We start from the raw sequence: 26163 nt of genomic DNA, 5'->3' as shown, positions 1-26163 counted from the left end.
GGTCTCTTCATGTGCAACTCAAAGGGCATACCTGTAATTCTGCCATTATTTTATCTCCTTCCTCTTCCTCTTCATCTTTTGCAGCTGATGTTACAGCATGCCCTGTGCTCCGAGACAATGCCTGATCCTCTTTAGGGGCTTTAGATTGTGGTATTTGCCCGGCATCTTCACTGCATTCCTATAAGGGGATAAGAGAGCACAGACAGACAATATAGTAGAGCCCTGCTGATGCAAAGCAAATACAGAAAATTCAACACTACAGCAATTCCCCTGCTGCAAGGTCCCTCTCTTCCTTTTTGAGGAGACTGCTACTTCATCAGCTCAAAAACAACCAACATTGTCAATGTGGTAGCATGTGCACAGGATAAAAAGCTTCCTAACTTGGACCTCTCTCTACTTCCTTCAGGGAACAGAACAGATGGGGAAAGGAAGCCCAAAGAAACTAATTTGCAACATTTCTGTAAAAACGCCCTCAAATCTGAGCTGATCTTCCCCATCTGTGTAAGGCATGCTTTTTTTTATTTTATTTTTAATCTTCTTACCACTCTAAATGAAAGCAGCCTGTGACTTGTCTTCCTTGCTAGGAGGTAAGAGCAGCAAGACTCCTGTAAACAGAACTGATCAAACCTTACTTGTTCATTTGGCCTAACAGTAGTGTTTCCTGGCAAGCAGTTTCAGTAGCTGTCCAGACTGTAGCTCTGTCTCAACTTACTTTGTGGTTTACAGACACAGACCAAGCCTGGGAACATTTCTCTGTGCCAGCCACTCATCAACAGACTGATTGCCTAAAGACCGCATCATCAAACCTTGACAGCAGCAGCCTCTTTTCTGGCTGCATAGATGACCTCTCCTGATCTTGTTGTGGTTAGTCCTGACCCTGGCAGGTAACTGCGCCGTGGAGGTGGAGGAGGTGGAGACTTGGTCAGCTTGTCATTATCCTGTTCTCCATCAGGAACTTCTTCTGCAAGTAAACAGAGCAGCACAAAGTGAGCATAGGTGCAGGAGGGGAAAAAATATTTGCATCCCTGCCTCAATTGGAAAGGAAAAAAAATGTCTTAAAAGGATCTGCTGCTGAATATATACGATTAGAAACACATTTGGGATTGAAGTGGAAACACCTTGAACAAAAGCAGACAGTGCTGCACTTGCACAGGAAAACCATGTGACTTTACTCAGAAATTTTCAGCAAAACTCATTCCCCACATCACTGTGGCTGGGTTTCAGCCCTTGGTGTAAAAGTGTGACAGCACAGCACACTTCTTCAAATCAGTCACTCGTAAAGAAGCATGTAAGGTGCAGGTTCAGCTGGGTACCTGGTTACAGACAGTGCCCCTGTAGCCTCCTTTGAAAGTGTAGCCACTAACGTGGCTACTAGCAAGACACCAAACCTAGAGGCTTCTTGCCGTTCTCAGTAATTCTGAAGCAACCAGCACACATTTCTGCTCTGCCTGGGAGAGCAGCAAGGTGCCAGGAGAGGAGCTGAAGAGTTTGTCCATCTTATAGTTGTTTTCACTTTACTTATTACTAACTATTCCAGGAATGCACAGGTTTGCCTGTGAATTATCATATAAGAGCCCTATATGTATATTTTGCTAATCCATGAAGATTCAAATACCAAATCCAATAGCCGAGCAGAGCCAGCCCTTGCTTTCTGAGAAGAGTCTTCCAAGAGAAGACCAGTTTCTCAAACTGGTATTTCCCCACCATGATGCTTCCCCACCCAGCTGCCACTGCCTCTTCCCCACTGTGACTGGATGACATTTTTCCAGAAGCAGCGTTACATTGCTTGTGACCTGTCCCTGTGTGTTTCTGGTCACAGGCTGAGGATCATACATGGTAACAGCCACCACTTTCACACTGCTGTTGACAATGTTTGTTTTCAACAGTGAGAGAACGACCTTTCTGCAGCTACTCAGCGTTATATAAACAGCTGGAATAAATATAACCCAGAAAGATAAAATCTCCTGCTTTTGGGATTACCCAGCTGTTTAGGGCTAAGTATTCCCTCTGGGCAAGTTGTTGCATAACTACCCTCTCCTGAGGCTGTGTCAGGCTCCTCGGACGTGCCAGCTGGCCCCTGGGGCTGGACGAAGCCCTTGTCTGACCCGGCCTCATCTTTGTTCCCTTCTTAGCTCAAATGTTCTTTGAAACTGCTTAAGCTTAAAGAAATGCTCTGTTTTATTATCTCCCTCCCTGGTTATCTGGTACTCACTCGCAGGATTGCAACAAGAGTGAATTTACAGATGCACTTTACATTAGACCGCTTCTATGGTCAATACGCACCACTAAGTTTTTTGTCACATCAGATGTACTGCTGCTGTAAAATCAGAGTAATTCTCTAAGATGGTGCTTAGCAGACTATGATGTAGGGCCTGAGTAAATCCGTACTCCTTTTAATGGACTCAACCCATTACCCTCAAAATGGTAATGGCTTTGCAAGAACACCGAAGTTTTTCTCACAAAGAAGAGCAAGGCTGGATGAGAGACATGGAGGACAGAATGATTCCTACCATCTCTTTCACATTGGTGAGACATTCATCCATCTCCATCTTCAAAATGGGCAATAAAAAGGGGGAACACAGGCAAGAGAAATTGTCAGTGAGTGTGGCAGGTGCCCAGGCTATCAAAAGGTATTCCCCTCACAGCCCTTAACTGGAGTCATTAAGGAGAAGTTGTGATGGGGTTTGCTCACAGTCAATGCAACAAAACTAGGCAAGATTTAAAACTTCAAAGCTGGATTTCTATTTTCTTTACTAAACAATTTTATTTCCCTAATCTAAATGGGATGGAAAAAAACTTTGGAGGAAAAAAAATTAACGAAAAGACTTCATTCTAATACTTTTTTTTTTCTTATGGCTGAGTTCTTCTAGCATCTTTACAGAGGAAGGAGTAAATGGACAAGTACAATTCACTCAGACACTAACCATGATCAAAAATACTACTTCATGGAACCTTCTTTGGTGCCAAAGGGCTCAGCACTTCTGTGAAGAAAATGGGAGCTGTTCATAGCCAGCCATTTCACTGAACTGAAGCATTTTTCAACAGGCACAACCAGACTGGAATTAATTTTCCCCACCACACAAATTTCTACTTGCACCCAAAAAAATCCAACATGTCTTAAAACTATATCAAAATAATAATGCCTGCCCTGAGGCAGCCTTGGTAGTCAAATAAGCAAACTGTCTTTAATGGAAGCTACTGTTCACTCAGCACTTGCAAAAATCAGGGCATTCTCGCATATGAAGGCCCAAAGAGAGATGAAGGAGCCCAATTTCTAATGTACATGCTACAGACATTCACCAAACAATCTTGATAACAAAGATGAGTTAGAGTCAAGGCATTAAAGAAGTATTTACAGAGTCATCAGCAAAATTGTATAAAGTGTGTAATTTAACTTTGTTTTGTGCTTTGCAGGGGAAAAAAGTTTCTTAATTGGGTTCTGGGTGGAGAATGGCTGAGACAACATATTCTGGCAATGTGATCTATCTGGGTTCTGCAGTGAAGCCAACAGAGCACTCTGCTAATTTATGGCCAAAATGTCTTATGCACTATATTAGGAGGTTGGTGGTCTCTCTTATGTTGTTCAGTTTTCTAGTCTACAGTAGACTGATATTGACATTTTCATCTTGAATCATAGAAGAGTTGGGTAGCATGTGAGATATTTAATCAGATATTAAGGAAAAGTTTTGCTGTTTCCTTATTTATGTTACTATTACAGGATTCATTATGCACAACAGAAGGCAAATGCCTCAATCTCATCAAATTTCTCCTTAAATCCGCTGGCTACACACTGTGCAAAATTGTATTCTAGAAGTGGATTAGTTAAATATGTGAGTTACAAAACTTCTCTGTTATTGTATTCTGCACTTTTTTAAGATGTCACAGCTCACTGCACCCATATGGTATTTATTTTCACTGACATTTTCTGTTTATGCCACACATTATACAAGATAATTGTGTTGATAGCCAGTAACCTCACTGAACAGTGCCAGACTTCTAAAATTATTTTATGAGGTTCAACAGAATTTATTTTAATCCTGCATATTGTGAATCCAAGCAGCCACAACTTGCCAGTGTTAGAGGTGTGCCCAGAACAAAATGCTGGATCTGAAAACACTCTTCCCAAATTCTGTATGAATTTGTGTACACAAGCCCCAGGGCATCATTTTGCAGCTGTTTACAACCTTGGCATGCCAACACCTTGAGTGCAGCACGCAGTTCTAGAAGGACACAGTGGAGTTAGAGATGGGCAACTGAAACAAGCTCAGGGAGGGAGTGGCTGGCCTAGATGGAAGGACCAGAAAGGTTGCAAGTTTGCAGTTTGGAGCCCATGGGGCAGGGTGAGACCTCCAGGATATGATCAAGCTTTATCCACTGCCTTCATGATTTTATAAAGGGAATGCAGAGCTTGAGGCCATTTCCTCTTGTCCTATGGCTTGTTACTTGGGAGAAGAGACCAGCACCCACCTGGCTACAACCTCCTTTCAGGTGGTTGCAGAGAGCAATAAGGTCTCCCCTCAGCCTCCTTTTCTCCAGACTAAACAATCCCAGTTCCCTCAGCTGCTCCTCATAAGACTTGTGCTCCACACCCTTCACCAGCTTCGTTGCCCTTCTCTGGACATGCTCCAGCACCTCAATGCCTTCCTCGTAGTGAGGGGCCCAAAACTGAACACAGTACTCCAGGTGTGGCCTCACCAGTGCTGAGCACAGGAGGACAATCCCTTCCCTACTCCTGCTGGCCACACCATTTCTGATACAAGCCTGGATACTGTTGGCTGCCTTGGCCACCTGAGCACACTGCTGGCACATACTCAGTCAGTTGTCAACCAGCTCCCCCAGGTCCTTTTCCTCCAGGCAGCTTTCCAGCCACTCTGCCCCAAGCCTGTAGCGTTGCCTGGGGTTGTTGTGACCCCAGTGCAGGACCCGGCACTGAGCCTTGTTGAACCTCATACAGTTGGCCTTGGCCCATTGATCCAGCCTGTCCAGATCCTTCTGTAGAGCCTTCCTACCCTCAAGCAGATCAACACTCCCTCCCACCTTGGTGTCATCTGCAAACTTAAGGAGGGTGCACTCAGTCCCCTTGTCCAGATCATTGATAAAGATATTGAGAGGTGGGCCTGTGCAAACTGCATGAAGTCCAACAAGGCCAAGTGCAAGGTCCTGCACATGGGTCGGCACAATCCCAAGCACAACTACAGGCTGGGTGAGAAATGGATTGAAAGCAGCTCTGAGGAGAAGGACTTGGGGGTATTGATTGATGAGAAGCTCCACATGACCCAGCAGTGTGCGCTTGCAGCCCAGAAAGCCAACTGTGTCCTGGGCTGCATCAAAAGAGGTGTGACCAGCAGGTTGAGGGAGGTGATTCTGCCTCTCTACTCCGCTCTTGTGAGACCCCACCTGGAGTACTGTGTCCAGCTCTGGGGGCCCCAGTACAGGAGAGACATGGAGCTGTTGGAGAGAGTCCAGAGGAGGGCCACGAAGCTGATCAGAGGGCTGGAGCACCTCTCCTGCGAGGACAGGCTGAGAGAGTTGGGGTTGTTCAGCCTGGAGAAAAGAAGGCTCCAGGGAGATCTAATTGCGGCTTACCAGTACCTGAAGGGGCCTACAGGAAAGATGGTGAGGGACTGTTTATCAGGGAGTGTAGTGACAGGACAAGGGGTAATGGGTTTAAGCTGAAGGAGGGTCAATTTAGATTAGATGTTAGAAAGAAATTCTTTACTGTTAGAGTGGTGAGGCACTGGAACAGGTTGCCCAGAGAGGTTGTGGATGCCCCATCCCTGGAAGTGTTCAAGGACAGGCTGGATGGGGCTTTGGGCAGCCTGGTCTAGCAGAGGGTGTCACTGCCCATGGCAGCAGGGGGGGTTGGAACTAGATGATCTTTGAGGTCCCTTCCAACCCACACCATTCTATGATTCTATGATATTAAAGAGAACTGGCCCCAATACTGAGCCCTGGGGAACACCACTTGTGACATGGATTTGTATGTTAAATTGTGAAAGAAACAGGACTGGAAGGACACCCCATTATCCTGCTACCACAAAGTAGTTCTACCTATATAGTTCTTGATCACTGCTAGTCTAAGCCATTCTCTCCAGTGATGGGGAGCTCACATCCTCCCCATTGCCTCATACAGCCTTCTTCAGTGCTTCACTTTCCTTATCACTATGATGTTCTTCCCTAATACCTAACCTGGATCTTCCTGGTTGCAATTGCCAAATTCTACTGCTGTTCTAACCACACAAAGCAAGTCAGTCTTTTCTTTTTTTTAAGATTTTTATGTATTTAGAGATTGCTTTGTCCCTCATCAGCCTTTGCTTCCTCATGCTAAACAAAACCAATTCTTTAATTTTGTTCTGCAGAGATCATGTTTTTTTAGAGCTCTGGTCATTATCATCGCTGTCCCCTTGACTCCCTCCTATTTGTTCAGTCTTCCTTGAAGTCCAAAACATTGAGTTTGGGAATTTCTCTGTAAGAGCTCACCACTGCTGAGCAGATTCATGTATCTTGTAGACATTCCTGTTCATCTCATTATGTTTGCCTTTTTTGCTACAGGGTCACAGTCTGACTCACGTTCAACTTGAACCTTGGTATATCTGTACCATAGCTGTGGACAGCCAGAATGCTTACTGTGAAAGTCACTCTCATTCATTCCTACATACCCATTCACTTCCCTAAGACAAGTCAGTTATGTAGCATCACAGGTCATTTTCAGACCTCTGAGGGACTCATCCAAAACATTAGTCGTATTTACAGTTAGCAAGGATCATTAAGATCAAATAGTCTGATTTTGCACTTAACATAGGATCAAGGATTTCTTTAAGCAGGTCTTGCATCATGCACAGAGCTTGTGCCTGAGCAGCCTTTCAGAAAGAAACTTAGTATTGCTTAAAGATTTGAAGTGGCAGAGAATCCCATATGTTCATAATTAAACTTCAGTGATTAGTTACTCTGAATGTTAAAATTTGACACGTAATTTTTAATGTGGCTTTTTCTAGCTTCAGCTTCCAATTTCTGGAACTTGTCAGAACATGTTCTGCAAAGTTATAAGGCCTCCTTACCCTCAGAAACCTCAGACATGTCTTGATCTTCCTTTGATAAAAAAATGCTTCTGCAAAAAGAGCTTTTTAGCTTTCTGATGGTAAGATCATTTGTGCTCAAACTCTTTGTGGTTCTTTCCAGAGCTCTCTGTAATGCTAAACTTTTAAGTGTAAAACTGAACATGGTATACTATAGTATAGTATACAGATACTCTCATCCATCTCTGTCAAAAGCAAGGTGTACTCCTACTCTCTTGCTCATGAGGAGTCTTTATCTCCAGAGGACAAACTCTCTCAGTTGCAATACGAGGAAATTCGTGTTCAGCTGGTTACCAACACTGGCACGTGCAAAATCACTGCATCCTGTCCACAGGACCTGCATTATTCCTCAGGGACAAACTCAAAAGTATGATCAAGAATACAGATATCTGTAAACTGAAACCATTCTAGAAAGTAGGAAAAATAACCTCTCTTTTCCAGATATGCAATTCTTTAGCACCATTTACTCAAGCAAACCTTACCTGAGACTTCTAGCTTTTCCACTGCATCCCCTTTAGACAGGGCTGCTGGCTGGGGAGGCATCTCCAGGTTAGGAATTGACTTCATGATATTGGCCTGGGCCTCTTCCAAGAGCTTTTCAAATTCCTTTCCATTATAGTGATCAAGGTTTTGTCTTTTCTCTTCCCATTTCTTTTCAGCTTTCTAGACCAAAAAAAAAAAGTAAAGCATCCATTTATTTCTCTGATTTCTGTTGTGATCACTTTAAAAAAAAAATCCATGTGTAAACATTATAGGTCAGTAAGGATAGACTCTTTCAGTTCTAGTCAGCAACTAGAGGAAATATATTAACACTAATTGTACACTGGTTCTGACTTCCATTGTACCAGATATGGCAGACACACGACAGGCTGACAGTGGCCACTGCTCACTAAAGGAACAAAGGCAAAATTTAAATCTGGGTCACTGCCTTACTATAGCACTGGTGATTAAAGGGCATGTCTGTAATAAGACATGAGAGTTCACTTTTGGATTTTCTCAATATCTCTGTGTGAAACCACTGGAGCTTCACACTCTTTCACTATTACCTCTCCATAATGAGGGACATGGAGATTTAAAGAGTGAATGAAATCCACTGATGCAAGTGTTGCCAGAGATTCATATGTTATTGTTCAAAAATAAGGTATTCTTAAAAAGATTTTTTTTTTTTTAATGAAGGTTATTTAAAAACCACAGTTACTCATTTTGGTTACATGGTATTATCCTGTTGCATTTAAAATCAGAGGGTATCTTCAGAAGTGCACGGTGTAGTTCAAGGTTAAGCATATAAATCCCCAGAATGCATTTGGAAATTTCACCTTCAGTCTCAAGAGTGAGCCTGGGAGCTCAGACCCAATGAGAGGACAACTGGTTGAGTAGAATACACCGTACCTCAATTGATACAGCTCGGTTTCTGGTACTTGCACTGTGAATTTCCTCAATGAAAAGACTTTGCATGGTGGTGCCATTGACAGAGACCTGTGGTGCTGGCGTGGTTTGTGTGGGCTGGGATCCTGTTGCGGGCTCTTGCGGGGGCACTGGTGGGGTGGCCGAGAGGTGGCCACCTGCCGGCACACCTTCGCTGTGGGTGGCTGCAGTGGGTGAACCCTGAGCATGGTTGACCAGGGCTGATGAGTGCTGAGACTGATGGATGACAACAGGTGAGCTCTGCACATGATGGACCGTCATTGTAGAGAAGGGGACGACTTCTGACTTGACTGATGACACCTGGGACTCTGATGTGATTGCTGTGAGGTTTTGCTGTGTGTGTCCCTGGGCGTGCTTGAGCTCCTCCTGGTTTTTCAGAGCATCAGCTGCAGTGGCCTTTTCCATAGGAGAGTATTGCACAGGTTGGGATGGATCCACCCCCCTCAGCAGTCCTTCTGTAACATGTCTGTCCAGCCAAATTGAACACAACAGCATGGCACATGGTTAGCATACAGGCAAGTTGTGAGCAATATTTAACAATAAACTTTTGCAAGGGGAAAGCACCTATATCAAAATCATCAACATGGTGTTTTTTCTTCCTGATGCTCTCAGTTGTGTGATTTTATACCTTTATCTCAGACTCAGACTCAAGTTTTAAAGAGGCCACTCTAATTAGGAGGGTTTTGCCTTTTTAAAATGCTTACAAATACTCATGGATGTACTGGCACTTTTTGACCAAACCATGAGTTACAGTGGGTTGATTTTAGAGGGAGAATGGGAATCAGTTGATTTAAATTTTATACACTGTATCTGGCTAAACAAGATATTCCTGGACTATTAGCACAAAAAGTGGCAGTTACATAGAGTGTGAAGTAGCAGTATGGCAAATTGCCAAACCAAAGCCTTCAGGTGATACTTCATGACAGTCTTGTCTGTCAAGAGTTTGGGGTAGAATGAGCGGAGGATGTAAAGAGTCAACTATTTCTGGCAGCTAGCTGTGAAATGGCTGAGCTTCGGAGTGTAGTTAGCTATCAAATGCCATCATTTTTTCCATTACTGAAACAGACTTTATGAGGCTTAATACGTAATTTCACTGCAAAAAATTACTTTTGGTAAAACTTTGGCATGCATAGCTTATTGTTTTTTCTTCCAAACGGGGCGAGACAGGAAATAACTGTAGTCATTTTTAAGAAAAGGAAACTAATATGAAACGATATAGACATTTATCTACATGGAAAAATAAGCGATGGCTCTTAGAAGACGTGTTACGTAAACCATTTTATCCATCTGCCAGTACTGGCAAATCCATTTTACTTATGCTCCAGGATATATGGAAACAATGACACCCCTACAGTCCTTAGAATACTGGTAGCAACAATAGGCTTATCACTTACACTTTCTTGTAATTGAAGTAAAGTTGAGACCACCACCACTGACAGTTTGGCCCAATTCACTGGTTTTGAGTAGGAATTAAATCCAGGGCCTGTTGCCTTATATAAATCAGAAGTCATTTGCTGCTTATATATTCTGACAAACATAGCTAAACACTGGCACTTAGTGGACACAAATTTTATCTAGTATTTCAACTTTCTCTAATGCATCTTCCTTTCAAAGAACAGAATAAAGAATTTGCATGAATTCACAAGTATATAGAAAAATATTTCTTTCTTTCAGAAGGTTTGGGCTATCTTTATCCACTTAGAATCTTTCCCTGGTTTATTTCTTACTGTTACATTTTTGGGAATGCACATTTCAGTGTCAGAGAATATTTCTGTTAGCTTAGATTGCTGTAAATGCCCAGAGTTGATTAGCTCAGATATGGGACTGATGTGACTCTGTAAGCATTCTCATCCTGGTACTTCCCAAATCTAGAAGTGTTGAGTTCAGAGGGAGCTAGTTTCAATCATAAGATCTTGACGACTGGGGCTGTTGGTCAGAACAAAACCACTGCACAGAGCACAGGAAAGGCTAATTTGATTTTCAGGGCTCTAGGAAGAATATATAAAATACTGCAAGCAAGTTGCATTTCTCAAAATTGCCTGAGGAGAGGGAGAGAATCCAAACCTGAAAGCTGTTCCAGCCCTGCTTAAGGAAATTCTTCAGTTTTGAAGAAAAAGGAAAAAAAAAAAATCACCTCCTGAGCATGGTAAGGATATCGGTCATGCTGCGCACACGTTTCAGCAAGCTGTCTAGCTTGTGTGGTTCTTCCTTTAGGAACCTCACAGCTTCTACCTCAATCCGGAGGATCGCACGCATTTTATTCTGCAATGTTGGGAACTCTCCTGTAAAGACAACAACTGTGAAGCTCAAGAGGAAATGATAAAAGCCCTGGGGAGAAACAGATGATGGGGTGAATGTTAAATAGTTGAGTGTCTACCTTTTTCCAGGGGCCATGCAACAAGCTCCTTAATTCAAACTTTAAATCTTTTTGGAAGTGAAAGTTAATGCCCCCAGATCAAAGGCAAAACTGTTCTCAGCCACTGTGGTTAAAAAAGAACTAAAAGTAAAAAGGGAAAGCACATACCTTTCAGGGTGGCAACAGCTTCTCCCACTTGACGCAAAAGAAAGGCTCCGTCTTCAACATCTTTCAGTGTAACTGTCTTGCTCGAAGCAGTGGAGTCCCTCTTCAGGTCTTCAACAAATGCCTCCAGCTCACTGGCAAAACAAAAAAAACCAGATATAAAACGTAAGCAAGACTTTCGCATTACAATCAAATATATGTAAATGAATAGACTAAACTAAACAAGAAACCTCAACTGTGGCATCTTTAAATCTGACACCACAGGCTGAAAAAACAGCAGGGTGTGTGAGGGGAGGATGCTGGACACTCACAGCATAGGAACAGGCTTGTAACTAGCCCAAGTCATGGATTTCTCTAACAGGCTGCAGATGTGCAGAGCACATTGACCTCAGGGCAGCTGCGCCACAAGGGGCAGGAGGGGTGGTGAAACACATCTAACAGCCAGCCAGCCCTCTGGGGTGCACATCCTGTACTGTACCACTACATCCAGTACTGGTTTGCACCTTGCATTTTCTCATTGCTGATGACATGCAAAGGAATGCCAAACAGTGAAGTAACAACCAAAAAACTGGCACTAATGGCCCTTTGATGCAACTCTGTTTATCTGCTGGATCCTGCTAGACAGGATACAGGGTCCTGTTTCCGCGAATAGCCAGACTGAAATAGCAAGTGTGCATTGTGTGCAGCTCTCGCTCAGCATTTGGATTTGAGAATGAATTACTTCAGATGTTTTCTTCCAACAAGTGCTGCCCTGTGCTTCCTCTGGCTCCATCTGGTGCTTCCTCATCACCTTTCCCAATATTTTTTCCAGTGCTTCCATACTTCACATAAATTTTCACAATCCTTCAGACACATAACTTCATTTTTGTTTTGGGAGAGCCAGGGTTTTTTTCCATTTAAGGTTGAGACCACACTGCTTTAGCTGGAGTTTCCACATAGAAGCTTAAAAATTTCTCCAAAAAACCCTGAAATGCATTATATGCAACTGCACAAACACCCATGTGAATACCTTAAAAAGATCATCTCTTAAATATTTATTCTAAGAGAAATCCGCCTCTGTTAAGATACCAAATTTACTAACTGGAATATTCTGAGAAGCAGTTTAATTACATGGTGGAAACCAATGCAAAGCAAACTCTGAACTGACCAATCAGCTACTCATTTTAACCTAACTTTGGGCCTCGTTTCTCACATCCACTCAAGTAGCAGTTTTGCTACTGCTGTAAGAGAACCACGATGTGGCTGATATTGCCTGCAAAGGGGTAGGGTAAGACTGCCTTCTGCACCAGCCACAGGCCTTGCATTTCCACGCATTTCCCTTGTGCCAGCATTGCCGCACAAATCCAGCATAAAATTACTTATTTTCAGCCATGTCACTTCCTAGATCCATCTCCGTGGATAGGTGACATGAGGAGGAAAAGAGAAGAGTAGGTGGCTAGTAACGGGGTAAAAAAGGAAAAATCCCTTGCAGCACCATTCCACATTTAGGTCAATTTAAAGTGGAAGCAGAGTCACACAGAACAATAAATGGCAATACAATAATACTTCTGATGTACAGAGAAACAGAAATAGTATCAGGATCTGAACATCAAGTGCACACAGCAAAGAATTTATTTCAATCCAAAGACTAGGGACTTTAGAAACTATGAACCAGTTTTGAATTAAGAATCGTAAGTTGCTTCTGAACAGATCGTAACAAGAGGAGGTAAATAATCCTGTTCCCATTTTAAGACCACTTCTCCCAAAGACTCTGCCTTGAGAAAGACTGGGGGAGTCACGATTTCCACTAGCAGAAGCATACTTGCAGGAAACAATCCAAGGGACCACACGATGGCAGCAAGGGAACGTTTCTCAGGGTATTTTTCCAGTGGAAGAGGCTGCAATAATGCAGATATCTGCGGTCTCTGTGTCTGTCTGCCTTTGCAATAAAGGGCACAGATACAGTCTAGGAAGGAGCTGGAAAAAGAATTCAGCTTTCTGTCACTCGCTACAATGCAAAGGCTCCTGCCCTCCAGAACGGTGCTCTACAATCATGCATCCCCCCTACTCTTAATGCCCTGACACTGGCACTCAGGCTAAGCAGCGCTACTTTGGGAATCACAGGGTACCGCCTTCCCCCTCCCGCCCATCTCCCTTTTGTAGATCAGCACTGGAAAAGCAGCTTCTCAGATACTGGCATCCACCAGGCAAAAAAAAAAAAAAAAAAAGAGCAGAAGCTTAAATTTGCTCATGGGCGGAAAGAAGAGAAAGGAACAAACACAGAACAATATTATGATGTTTTGGTAGGTTTATGACTGTTGGAAATGTAGGGATAAAGGAAAGACTTCCAGGTAGCAGACAATGACTTTTTTCCCCACTTTGTTCTCTGAGCAGAAATGGAAGGGTCATCATAAACCCCTTTGATTCTATACAGTGATACTATCAAACAAGATCCTGAAATTACTCAGGGGATACCATCTTACACTGCCTCATATTGCTAACTAAAAGGGAAAAGAAACTTCAGCCCTCAGGAGCCAAAGTTTGAAACAGATCCAGCAGTCTCCAGCATTTCTTTTCTGTAACTGGGGAAACAACTTGGCTTTATAGATCGGACTGAGCAAACCCAATTAACAAGGCACTCTCATTAATGGAGTTTCAGAAGGCTAATACAAGATAAACGATTTTTCTGCATCTATGTTTTACACAGGGGAGCCGAGGCAAACTCTTATGCTGAGATCTTTCTTTAGGTAAAAAACCATCAGAGGATGTGTCTCAGATTGCAGTATCAGTAGAACAGGTTACAAAATGAACTGACAAAATTAATAGTAACAAATCACCCAGGCCAGATGGTATTTGCCCTGCAGTTCAATAGCAACTCGAGGGTGAAACAGTCTAACTATTAATGTTAAGCATCTAACTTCTTGATTAAAATTGCTTTGGCACCAGAGTAGTAGAAGGTGTCATAGATGATACAAATAAATTTTTTAAAGGGGATGGGGCTATCCAGGGAACCATACTCAGGTGACACTGACACACGGACTGGTGTAATTGATAGGTGCCAAATAAAGAATAAACAATAAAGAATTAGTGGACCAATGGATAAATATGTGTTAGGGAGGAATTAATGTGATTTGTGCAAAGAAAAGGTAAGTTTCACGAATACACAAGGAAACAACAAAAGCATGGGGACAAGCTATAGCCCAAAAGGCTTTCAGCAAGGTATTTGAGCAAAAGCTTTCAAGAAAGCAAAGCTGCCATGGGACAAGAGAGGAAATACTCTCACGGATAAAGTACTGGAAGTATAGGGAAGGGATCAATGAACAGCTTACTCAACGAATGTAGTTTGCTGGTGTGTTCCACAAGGATCAGTGCTAGAGCTGGTGCTTTTCAACATATAAATTATTTAGAAAAGAGGATGAATAGTATTGTAAAAAAATCTCAAAAGGATATTAAATTATTCGGAGGAATGAAAATGAAAGGTGAATGCAGAGAGCTGCAGATGGACCATCTGATACTAATTGGCCAGGAAAAAACCCAAAGATTAAATTAACTCCTAATAAATGTAAAGTAATGCTCATGAGAAAAGGAAAAATAAAAACAAAACCAACCCCACTAAACCCAACAGCCTCCCAAACCCCCAAGTTTTTATACATAATAGTGAACTTTGAACTGATAATTATCCCTTGTGAGATGTTGGATTTGTAACAGAAAGCTCATGTGGAACATGAGGACAGGGGGACCATCACCACACCACTGCATGAAGTCATGGCGTGCCTACATCTGATATAGCTGTTGCACGGCTCTCCTCTCTCCCCATTCCCTTCTCACAGATGTACACTAGAGTTAGAAAGGGCATACAGAAAGGCAACAGGATGACAAAATGTATAGAATGGCTTCTACAAGAAGAGTAGGACTTTTCAGGCTGGAAAAGGCATAATCAGAAAACAGAGCTGGGGAGCACCTGTAACATCACAACTAGCATGGAGAGGGTGAATATTCTGCTGTGCATAATTTAAGAGTTTGGGGATTGATTGACAGATGAAAGATTCAAAATCAAACAAAAATAGGTTCTTTCTACCCAAAAAAAGAATTACTGTATAGAATTCATTGTGCCCAGATGCTGTACACAACCTAGTTTATGCAAATTTTAAAAAATGCATAAGTTCATGAAAAGTAAACAATCCATGCAGAGCTTTTGTATGTGAAGATACCATCTCTGCCCTGGAAAATCCCTGAGCTACAAGACATTAATGCAAGGAGATGTGCTCTGAGCATTTTGCCATGTTCTTATATCCTTTCCCAAGTATCTGCTAGTAGTGGCTCGCCAAGACTGCTAAGAGTTTTGTTTTTACTGAGCATGGTTATTCTTATAAAAAGGTCTGATACTTTTCCTAACAAAATATAAATTGTAACTTATTATGGATCATATCCAATTAGATATCTTGGATGTGGTTACAATTTAAATACTGTGCTTATAAAACCTATTCTATTAAAATGCTTACAATAATCTACAACATATAGTAGTCATACCTGTAACATGTTCCATACAACATAAATACTTCATTAGTCAATGTGTCATATCATCATAATTTGTCATTGGTCTGGTAAATTTTAAGGCCAGTATCTACAACCCCAAAAGTGTTATATATGGGTATCTCTAATGTTGAATCAAAAGACCAGATAGAAGAAAACCTACCCAGTTAATTCCGAGTATGTATTTCACTGTTACAAGTGTGAATAAACACTACATTTAAGAGTGTTTCTTAGTTTTCAGTAAATACCTCTGAATTGTAATCCTGCTACAGCTGTGGCTCACATGGGCACACTTCTGTAGGCACCATGATGAATAAGCTGCTCAATAGAAAACTTGCTCTGAAAGTTATACCAACATTTCTGCTGTTTACAACATGAAACCGCCAATATTTTTGTTTCTTTATTTCCCAGTGACAATCTTCAGAATTGCGGAAAGAAGAGTTTTTTAAGCTGAGATTTACTGCTTCAGAGTAGTAAATACACTTTTGTAAGTATTGCAGAAATCCTTAAGCTCCCTGTCTTGCATGAAGCCAGTCTACTGATTTAGTCTTATGATTTAGGAAAGAGGGCAACAGTTGAAAGACTAAGAAATGGTAATTATTTGCCCTGTTGCTTTGCATTTGTTTATACATCTGCACTGGAATCAGCTTAATTGAAAGTGCCTATATAGAATGTTAACCTTTTTCTGAATACTGCCAGTGACATTTGATGTGTAATTTTGTGATGTATGCTCTTCATTTTTAACAGCCATCAGCTGTTCAACTTCAAGCATTGTTGTCAGATGTGTTTTTTCTTTTGGGCTCTGATCCTGCAAACGTGCAAATACATGACAAAGAAATCTCATTGGACACAGCTGATGAAAAACAATTGTTTGTGATTTAATGTTTGTTTCTAGCATGTCTCTAAAAGGGTTGAATTAACATCTATAGCATATGAATTATCTAACTTTATTATCTTACTTTCCTGTAACATTAACAAATGAAGTAACACAGAAGCAGCAGAAACTCTGAACAGAAAAAATTCCAAACACTGATAAAACAGAACCATATTGCAATCGAAGTCGTACCCTAAATGAACAGCTGTAACAACTAATGCCATTTGCACTTGACCTCACTCAGTACCCATTTTATGAGGCAATGCCATCAACAGCCATCACACAAATTGTTCTTTCCACAGAGGAAAAACAATCTAGAAAGTAGGTAATGAGGTACACAGGAATAAAGTGATGAACAGAAGATACTAAGACTGCAACACAATGTTCTTTAAGGCTACAAACCAGCTGAGAGGATTATATACACCAACATGGACTATTACTACACATTCAACTTCTCTTCACAGAAAACATACACTCCCTTAGTAACATTCTACTTCGTCTTTGCAGATGCACCATTTTTATTACAAATCTTATTCATCACATTGATCAACAGGAAAGATTTACTCTCCTTTGCTGTCAATAACTGTATTCCTATGGCTCTTCAATCATCATTTCCAATGACAAACTGACTATAAAGTTTTGCTCTATTATGGAGCAATTCTTCAGATCTGAACTAAATGCAGTAATGGGGAATAATTAGTTATATGGCATCCTCCAAATGTGAGTGTTAGAACTAGTTAAATTGTTTATTGATTTCAGCTTCATCTTGCCTCCTGCTGACTCTGAACATGGACTAAAATAAACAACTGGGTCCCACCAGTCTTGATAGGCCAAAGTTTTGGGAAAAAAAAGTTTTACAAAGAGCTTTTACACAACAACAACAAAAAAAGAAAAGCATTTTTTTACTGCAGTTTAGTGTAAGGAAATCCCAGTGAGTAAATTTTAGATGGAGACTGGCATTGCTGATTACAATTAAACTTCAATCTTCTATTTATGAATTTCCTGCACATCTCCTGTGCAACAGCCGAAGCACTTACTATTGAAACCTGATTTTCATACTTAGAGCCAAATGCATTACCTTCTTTTGCATCCATTTGTTCTTGAGGAAATTCCTTCCTCCTTCCCTAAAATATAATACATAAAGCTCAAGGTGAGAACTAGGATAGGGGAAGGCTTTCAGAAGGAGGAGGTGGTCACGTTCCTTATAGTCATCTGTTCCTTTACAGAGGGCTTCTGAAGAGGTTGAAACTCTTTGTACCGGTGGGCTGTGCTAAGAAGGACTCGCAGTCAGGACCAGTGGTACAACGTAGACACAGTTTTACAGCCAATATGAGTGCAAGGAAACACAGCTAAAACAGCATACACAGGTGCAGTTTCACTGAAGACAGTGAAAGCTATTACTTTACGAAAGAATAAGACAGGCAAAAGGAACAAATTCTAAGAGGTTTCTCAACCCACCATAACTTCTTTACAATCTTTTCTTCCTCGTTGAGGTATTTCTGCCTTTCTTGTTCCACCAGGTTGCGCTGTCGCTGCACAGGATCTTCAAGCCTCTTCACTGTTTCAATCATTTTGCCATTGATTTCCAGCTCTGCTTTCTTCACCATTGCCCTCAGCATCTCTTGGTTCTGCAGCTGTTGCACAAAAGAAATCAACTTCAATTTTTCCTGCTTGACTGACAACCCTGGCAACAGAATACATTGCAGAACTCAGAAATAGGTTGGGATAAACACAGCCCTACAGTGAGAGACAGTTTTTACCTCCTTCTTTCCCTCTTTAACTTTACCTGTAGACATTCTGTGAGGAGGTGTTGCGGGTGAGAAAAAACCTAAAGCTGATTAACTTCTAATGTATATATCTAACTTCCATTTGCAAGCTGATGGAACAAAAGATGTTGGGATCAGTACCCCACCTTCAGGGCATAATGTCTGCAAGCATTGTGGCCCCTTTATTCTGCTCAGTCCAGCATGAACCAAGAATTAATCACGCCTCATGAGAATGCCGGAAGCTTGACTTCCACTTTGCACATATCTCGTAAGCTTATGCATCACGCTGCCCATACATGCCTCGTGGATAATCCCACACATTAATGACAAGGCTGGAACGCACTGCTGCTCTCAGAATGGAATTTTTCAGTCTCTCAAGTATCAGAGGAAGGATTGTGCCATCCGGTGTAATTTGGTGACAGACACAGAGCTCATCTGCAGTACATTAAACCTCCTTCACCCACCAAAAAAAAACCCCTTTAAAATATGGTAACTTTCTGAGAACTGTAAAATTCATACCTTCTTTCTTATCTTAGCCTTATGTTAAGTACCCAAAGCATTAATTTTCTTACTGATATGAAGTTTGCAGAGTAAAACACAGCTAAGAAAGCAAACTAGCCTGTACTCTTCTGTGGGTAGCCCTAGAGCAGCTGCACTCCACACTCACACAAACCAAACCCGTTTAAGTCTCCTATGCAAATCACAAGATTCAAAGCGATAAGCAGGGCTCCATCTAGTCACAGCTTTGTGATACAGGCACCATGAACACAACTGCTAGTCTAGCAGCCATCTCATACTGAGAGATTTTTAAAAACACCTGGGTCACTTGGGAGACGAAGTCCCAGTTTTAAAACTAGCAATCAGACCTTCAACTGTGTTCTAAACATCCAGACTTAACAGCCAAACCACATTTAACATACAAAGTAAACCCACTGCCTAATAGGAAGAATCACAAAAGACCGTATAAGGCAACAAGACTTCTTTTTAAGTTGATTCAAGAGAATTCATGGGAATCAGAGAAAAAAAAAAAAAAAGGCCTTGCTCAGGTCATTCTTTCCAATCAGTACGGGAATTAGAGGAACACAGTGAACTTTCCCCTCCCAACTCTTCAGTCCTTGTGCCTGACTCTGCTTTCCCCAGTGACACAACTGTGATGAAAGGGAGGGTAACACTTCACTGAAAGTGCGCAGGGTGGCCTGAGCTGTGACAAGCAGGAGGTGTTAGCTCAAAACTCAGCTGAAGATAAGTGTTAGCTGTTAAGGAAAAAAATGAAGCTGGAAAACATTTGAAACAGCACAGATTTATAAACATTGTCAGCTGCTTTATACCAGACTGGACTCTTTTGAATACAGTGCATATGTGTATTTTTCCCCACTATGGGATTAATGTTTGGGTTTGATAAATTAAAACCTCTTACAGTGAGGCCAGCACAGCTGAGACACACATCTCTTTCATTGTGCCATATTTTCAAGAAGGAAAATATAAATGAATGAATAAATGAGTGACTGAGCACATAACACTTCAGTCATACAGTTTATTCACAGCTCTTTAAAAAGTGGGGAAATTTGACACAGGGAAGTGACTAGGGAAATGTGAAACAACTGATCCAGGTCAGTGAGAAGGTCAGTAACGGAGTCAAGCTTAAGTCTCAGGTGTCCAGAATTTAAGTCCTCTATGTTCCTCAGCTGGTAACAGTGACTCCCAGTAATACCAAAATTGAGTGTGTGTGTGTGGTTGTGCAATGGCAGGTACACTTCTTTTTCTATTATGGGGGTACACAGAGGATCTATATTTACTGTAATGACACCTACAGCTAAGGTGCTTGTCACTTCCATTTATGCAGTGCTTGAACAGTATTAGAAAGTTTCAGTCATAAAAGTTCATCCATTTCTGATAACAAGATCAGGGAATAAAAAATATAACTCAGTAATATTTCAAAAATCTTGTATGTTGAGGACTCTCAAACCTCAGTGTTTGGAGCGAGCTCTTTAAGTCTGGGAAATGACTCATCTTGGTATCAAAGTGATATTTTTGCCATTTCTATGAAAATTCATGTAACACTTGGCTAGTTCTGGAGAACTTGGGTTTGTTCCTGCTTGGGGAACAGGGACAGAAGATGAGAAGGGAGAGGTACAGATGGGTGCGGAGAGAGAAGGAACCAGGGGAGAGGAGTAATTGTGGGTTTAAGCAGGGTAGAGTCACCAGCCAAAGGACAACATGAGGGGGGGCGAGTAGGAGCAGAGGGGAAGAGCTGTGGGTGACGAAGAGGAGGCAGCCTCTAGCTGCTACAGCACATTTGCCTCCACGTTCTGGAACTGAACTTGATTCTTACCATTATTCTGCCAGCAAGTATCAGATCTGAGACTCCTTGGCTAAGTGCACACCCTGTTTGTCCCTGAGATCACCTCTACCAGCTACTCCACTAACTCAAGTGGAAGAAGTTTTATGAATCTGCCAGAATTATTGTGGTTCCACAGAGCAGAACTTTTTGTACTTAAATTTTGTTTGAAAACAAGGCAAATAAGCAATCTTAGATATTCTCACTTGATAAGAAACTTTGTTAAAACAATGTTCAAGTTCCAAAGCCAAGTGCTGAAAGATAAGGCAATGTAATGTAGGCTTTCTTGTCACCACCAATGGCAATTTCTTGCTAGTTGGAGTTAACTTATAACTGCAAGCAGCAATCGAACAGAAAGAATTGTAACACTTTTTTTTTTTTTTTAATTCTAGCAATCTCTCCTACATTAATTACCCTTGGTTCTCACTCCTAGTCTCACCAGTCTCCTCGGATACCTACCTTGTCCCTCTTCTTCAGCTACTGCTCCAGCCATTATCTATCATTGTTCTCTCACAAGTAGCCTGGCACCCACTTCAAGAATAATCTGATAATCACTTTAGTTCACTTTGAACCAATTATCATCTATGAGACAGGTAACTGGAAAACCAGGAATCAGTGCACAGCCCTGCTTTTCATTAGGAAGCAAGCATGATCTGTCCAGAGGGAGCCTCCCAGGCCCTGCTGGGAGAGGCTTCTGGGCCACCCACCTCCCCACACACTACAGTGCCCAGCCACAAACAGGGACTGAGTGCATGCAGCTCAGGATCTCTGTAGAATCTAATTATCTAATTCTTAAAGTTTGTTAGCATATGTAGATTAAACGTAGTCTCGCCAATTCTATAATGCAGCTCAAAACATATTTGAATTTCTAATTCAAAGTTACACTTGTGAGACTATCATACACCATGTATCAAAGTATTATTATTATTACATTTTCTATCCTTTCTGCAGCGCTCATTTCCCTGCAAATAACACACTGACTGAAAGAAAAACATCCATGCATGCACATTCCTAATGCTGAACTTTAATCATACCTAACTGCTTTCCCTTAAAATGTGTTCAATTAAAGAAAGGAAGGAATAAAAAAAAATTTCCAATTTAGAAATAAGCTAATGATATATACCATGAACACGTACTCTAAGGCTTAGTTCAAAACTGCCACTAAGAGTTCTTATTATCTGGGAGTGTAGAATGAACAACCCCACTGATCTCATTACGGGCTCCAGTCTTACCAACCACGAATGCATCCGGGACACAGGCTGGGCTAGAGCCTGTCTCTGGCAATGAGGAAAACTCCATGGCACGATGAAACTAGTCTTTCTTGAGTATCTCTGAAAATGGAAGCACTTAAGGAAGATGCTAGTGGAGTAGCAAGAAGTGTACCTAACCTCTAACAACAACCATGATGCAACTGTCCTTATTTCAAGAATGTCTGGTTAAAATCCAGCCACAGACTGAAACAGTCTTAACTTTTTGGTTGCATCTGGTAACATATACATTTAACTGGTGTGTGAATCAACGCATCTGGATCAATTGCTGCTGGATATGTTTTAAAGACGATTTTGCCAGCACAGAAAAAGGCTATGTGAATGAATGAGTCTTTTCCATCATGTGTTTCTCTGATTCTATTAAGAAAATGAGTAAGAACTTACAGTGATATCATCAATTGAAAATTGAACTATAGACAGTATTAAATATAGTTTTATGTCCTGTTCCTGTTTCTTAGTCATCCTGACAACTTTTGTGCCTGTGCAGTCATCTTTTTCAGTTCTTTGGGAGTGTTTCTTTTAGTCTGTCACTCTATGATAAATTCACACAAACAGGAACAAACTGACTGCCAACCCAGGAGAAACAGTGAAAGCGAAAAATATGAAGTACTGTCAAACATACTACACAAACAACCTGGAAAAAAAATACTTTTACTTAGAATTATTTTTCAAAAAAACATAGCGCAAAATTTTTTTATTAGAAGTGTGATATTTCAACGCTCTTCAGTTTACAACACTACCTTCTTCACTTGCTGCCCTACAAACTGTGAGCTCTTTTTCAAAATAATTTCACCCATTCAGGAAAGTCATAACAAAAACTCACTCTCATGAATGTAATTTATATATAATATACCAAAGTTTTTCTTCAGCTACAGGTTCTTCCATCCAACTATCACAAATTTGCCCACTTCCTACTGGCATGATGCACCAAATTTGCTATCATTTCTGAAATAAGGGAAGCCAGCCAGAGTTAATGAGCACACTCGGGATATGTCCTTTTTTCCTTCTCAAGACTTCTTTGGCAGCATTGATTTGTGCAGATGGTACAAGTTTCTTCACTCCTGTGTGCCATAATGCTATATCTAATCAAAAGCAAGGTTACTGCCCCAGGCAGGGCTGAGGAGACAAGGTGCAGCTGGGGAAATGCCACCTCCTCGGTGAGCAGGCCCTGTGAGAAGGATGCTCTCACTGCCTCCAGCACAGCACTGCAACCTCCACTCACGAGGCCACATGCTAAGCACAGCTGGTGGCCAGACCACAGGCATTTGCCACAAGCTGTGTTTGGCACACGGGGTTACAGAAGGACAGAGGGGCTGCAGTGGTTTGCGGCACAAATGTGGAAGAATACGCACTTATACATAATGCGCCAGGGCAGAGATCCCAAGCCAGAGTCCTCAAATTAGATGGGAACCATGATGGCCAGCATGCAGGCAGCACTGCTGGGAACAGCTTTTGAGAGATACAGTTGCTATAGGAACATACTCATTCTGAACTGAAAATGTAAATATATGGGTGCTGTATCACAGGCAGAGGTCACCTGGCTGGCACAACTGTTTGCTCCAAATACCTTCTGCCATCTCTTCATTACCAGCAAACTGAGCACAAGACCTTGTCACAGCATCTTCAGTCTTGGCCACATTTTCTTCACCCTGATGTTTACCTCACCCTTCTGCTCCTTTGCCCTATGACTGGTTCATAATTCAATTTCCTTTAGTTAAGGAAGTGGAGGCAAAACGTGCTCTGAATTCTGACCTGTATTATCATTATTCTGTTCCAAAGTTAATCAGAAAATCAAAGGAGATGATTGACATAGTACCGTTCCCATATTCAAAACCACCCTGATCGTAATAGCAGTAGCTGCAGCCCTACAATACCAAACATGTGATGTCACTTTCCAGGCAGGGAGGACTGGCAGAGTACTGAAGTTTCCTCTGCTGTCCACTTTGTCTAACAAGAAATTCCTTTACCTCCTTTTACATCTTCTGAGACAATACACAGTGCTCTTAAGTTTCCAACTGAGTGAAGGGCTGAAGACCTGTACAGCTGCATACACTTATTTTCACAGTGTCTGAGATGAGCAGCATACATTTACATTTGCAGCATGATGGTATGTATCAACAGAACGGTTTGGTTAACTTTTCATTGTTCTTATTATTACTTGCAGGTTTTGAGGTGTTGATGTATGTTAGGAAGGTACTGGTAAAATGTGAATGTAAGTAGGGCACAAACCCCTTTGCAGCAACTTTTGAAATATCTATTTTCCTTGCTGCTCAAGTTGGCTGTTCTTCTGGATTCTGTAAATACAGGAGTAAAACTCTGGCTTAATGCATATCTAATGATCCTCAGCTACATTTGGGTTTCCTGACATCAAAGTTGCTTATTCAGAAACTTAAAAACTGTCTGAACTGTAAACAGTGTGGAGAAGGAACACGGCTCTTCCAACATGTTTATACAGCACATAGCATAGCAGGGTCCAAACTGTAATCACAGACTTGATATTATTGTAATATAAATACTGCTTTAATGTCTAGAGTGTTCAAACAAAGCTAGAAATGAAGTTATTTCTCAACAGCTGAGCAGCAGTAGTTAAACTGACCTAATTCTCATACCTCTAGGACTATGCAAATGGTGTATGCTAGAGCAGAATATGCTTTTGAGTCTGTAATACTTGGGTCTTCCCTCTGCTAGAACTCTGCTATGAGATCACTCACATACAAAAGGTAAAAAAGAGAAAGAGAGAGAGAGAGAAAGTAAAAGGGCATTTGCTGACAACCCACTTTCCTGGCATTACCCAGATAAACATACCTGTAGCTGCTTCATCTGATGCAGCTGCAGCCGCAGATCCGATACGTTGCGTTTCATACCATGCAGGCTGACTTGCATTGATGGGGCTCCAGCAGGGTGATGGATGACAGCTGACTCCACATTTGCCAACGCGTTCTTCCCCCCAGATACATTAGCAGCGCCTGTAATAAGCAGCAGCACAGGTTGAGCTCACCAGCAGAGAAGGACAAACATGATCCTTCCTCTGCCCACTGAATCCACATGTATTTCACACAGATGAACGAGAAAAACAAATTACAGCTGCCAATGCTCAGTATTAACAGGGGACTGGCACCTTCTTATCCAATACATTTTGAGGGAAGACTGTACAATAGCAGAGTGTACCTGTGCTGGAACCTCAGCCATATCAGAGCACTGCATTACCACAAGACTGCTTCCTACCACATGTAGTGGAGATGGGATAATAAGCTATAACTGCAGATTACACAAAACAGCAGCAAATCAAATTGGTGCTGAAAGTAGCTTTGGGATTGTCCTCCCAAGAGCCATCTGAGACCAAGCCAATGCAAATTCACAGGACTCCTGAACTGTGTATTTGTTGATTAATTATCACTGGAGAGACATTCAGTCAAACTGCCAATTGTGGGGAAAAGGTTTCTATAGAGAGCCTTGCTTTATTTCTTAAAGTGTAATTTCATTATTTCTATCAGGTGTCTCCAACAGCTAAGGTATGAAACCAGGAGAAGAGAAATGAAACAATGGTGGGGCAGAGAACTGCTCTCCAGCCATGTTGTATCCACCCACTCTCCTTTAGTCTGTCATTTATTCAGGACTGTATTTACAAAGGAATACAGTGTAACACAAGGAAGTGAGCTGAGCCACACACAGAATAACCGTCAAGTGTCCTCACAGGACTTTCTTCATTAAATAATGCTGTTTCTCTACACAGCATCAATGTCAAGCTTGTTCTTTTTAGCCTCAAGTACCTGGGAAGAAGTTTTATTTACAGGGTACAAGCAAATTCCAGCTCAGAAGCTAATAGTCATGGTACAGCTTCTTCTGGCAATTTCCACTTACACACCACAATGTGAAAATTTTCTTTCTAATGTCTCCCTTCCCCTCCCCACTGCCAACAGGCAAAATGACAGACTGTGAGCGGGACGCACATCATTTTCTAAGTCCAGCACTATGTAGCCCTGCACACTCTTCTGATGACGGTGCCAGATTCACCTTGTCCCTCAGGCTCAGATGGCTGCCACTCCCTGAACTATTGCATTATGTCATTCCCCACTTCATTTTCTTCCTTCTCTACGAATAAAACAAAAAATCTGAACAAACAGAAAATAACTCATCAATGGATCTGCAGGGGGTCATCATTTGTTCCCACAAGCACACATTCTATCAAGTTCAATGAAATCAAGCAGAAACTAGGGTTGCAAGCTTTTCTCTGCCTGTTGAAGGCAAATTTTCAGCGCACCAAAGGGCATGACACGTTTTTCTGGCTGGAATGAGTATGAATCCTAGAGCGATAAGTTTTATTCCTGCCCTCTCATCCCTAGTAGTCTTTTCAACCAGTAAAGTCTCCAAATGTGCCCAAGT

At 41.6% G+C, this 26163-nt stretch overlaps 1 protein-coding gene across 13 annotated transcripts in view; it reads right to left on the bottom strand.

Moving 5' to 3' along the window:
- Window positions 1-26163, bottom strand: part of KIAA1217 (KIAA1217 ortholog) — a 376038-nt gene that overhangs the window by 11483 nt on the left and 338392 nt on the right. For 12 of the 13 annotated variants that reach the window (XM_054816856.1, XM_054816859.1, XM_054816855.1 and 9 more), the window contains 8 exons: window positions 24586-24746; window positions 17867-18042; window positions 11026-11156; window positions 10636-10783; window positions 8466-8967; window positions 7559-7739; window positions 807-961; window positions 32-178 (listed from right to left, as the gene is read on the bottom strand). In XM_054816856.1, coding sequence (XP_054672831.1) covers window positions 32-178; window positions 807-961; window positions 7559-7739; window positions 8466-8967; window positions 10636-10783; window positions 11026-11156; window positions 17867-18042; window positions 24586-24746 — 1601 coding nt within the window. The remainder of the gene's footprint in view (window positions 1-31; window positions 179-806; window positions 962-7558; window positions 7740-8465; window positions 8968-10635; window positions 10784-11025; window positions 11157-17866; window positions 18043-24585; window positions 24747-26163) is intronic. The other variant, XM_054816857.1, reaches the window with a different exon arrangement.

The sequence above is a fragment of the Grus americana genome, chromosome 2 (genome assembly GCF_028858705.1).
Source record: "Grus americana isolate bGruAme1 chromosome 2, bGruAme1.mat, whole genome shotgun sequence".
NCBI lineage: Eukaryota > Metazoa > Chordata > Aves > Gruiformes > Gruidae > Grus > Grus americana.
The sequence above is the reverse complement of the archived record's forward strand: the minus strand, read 5'-3'. Positions and strand labels throughout refer to the sequence as shown.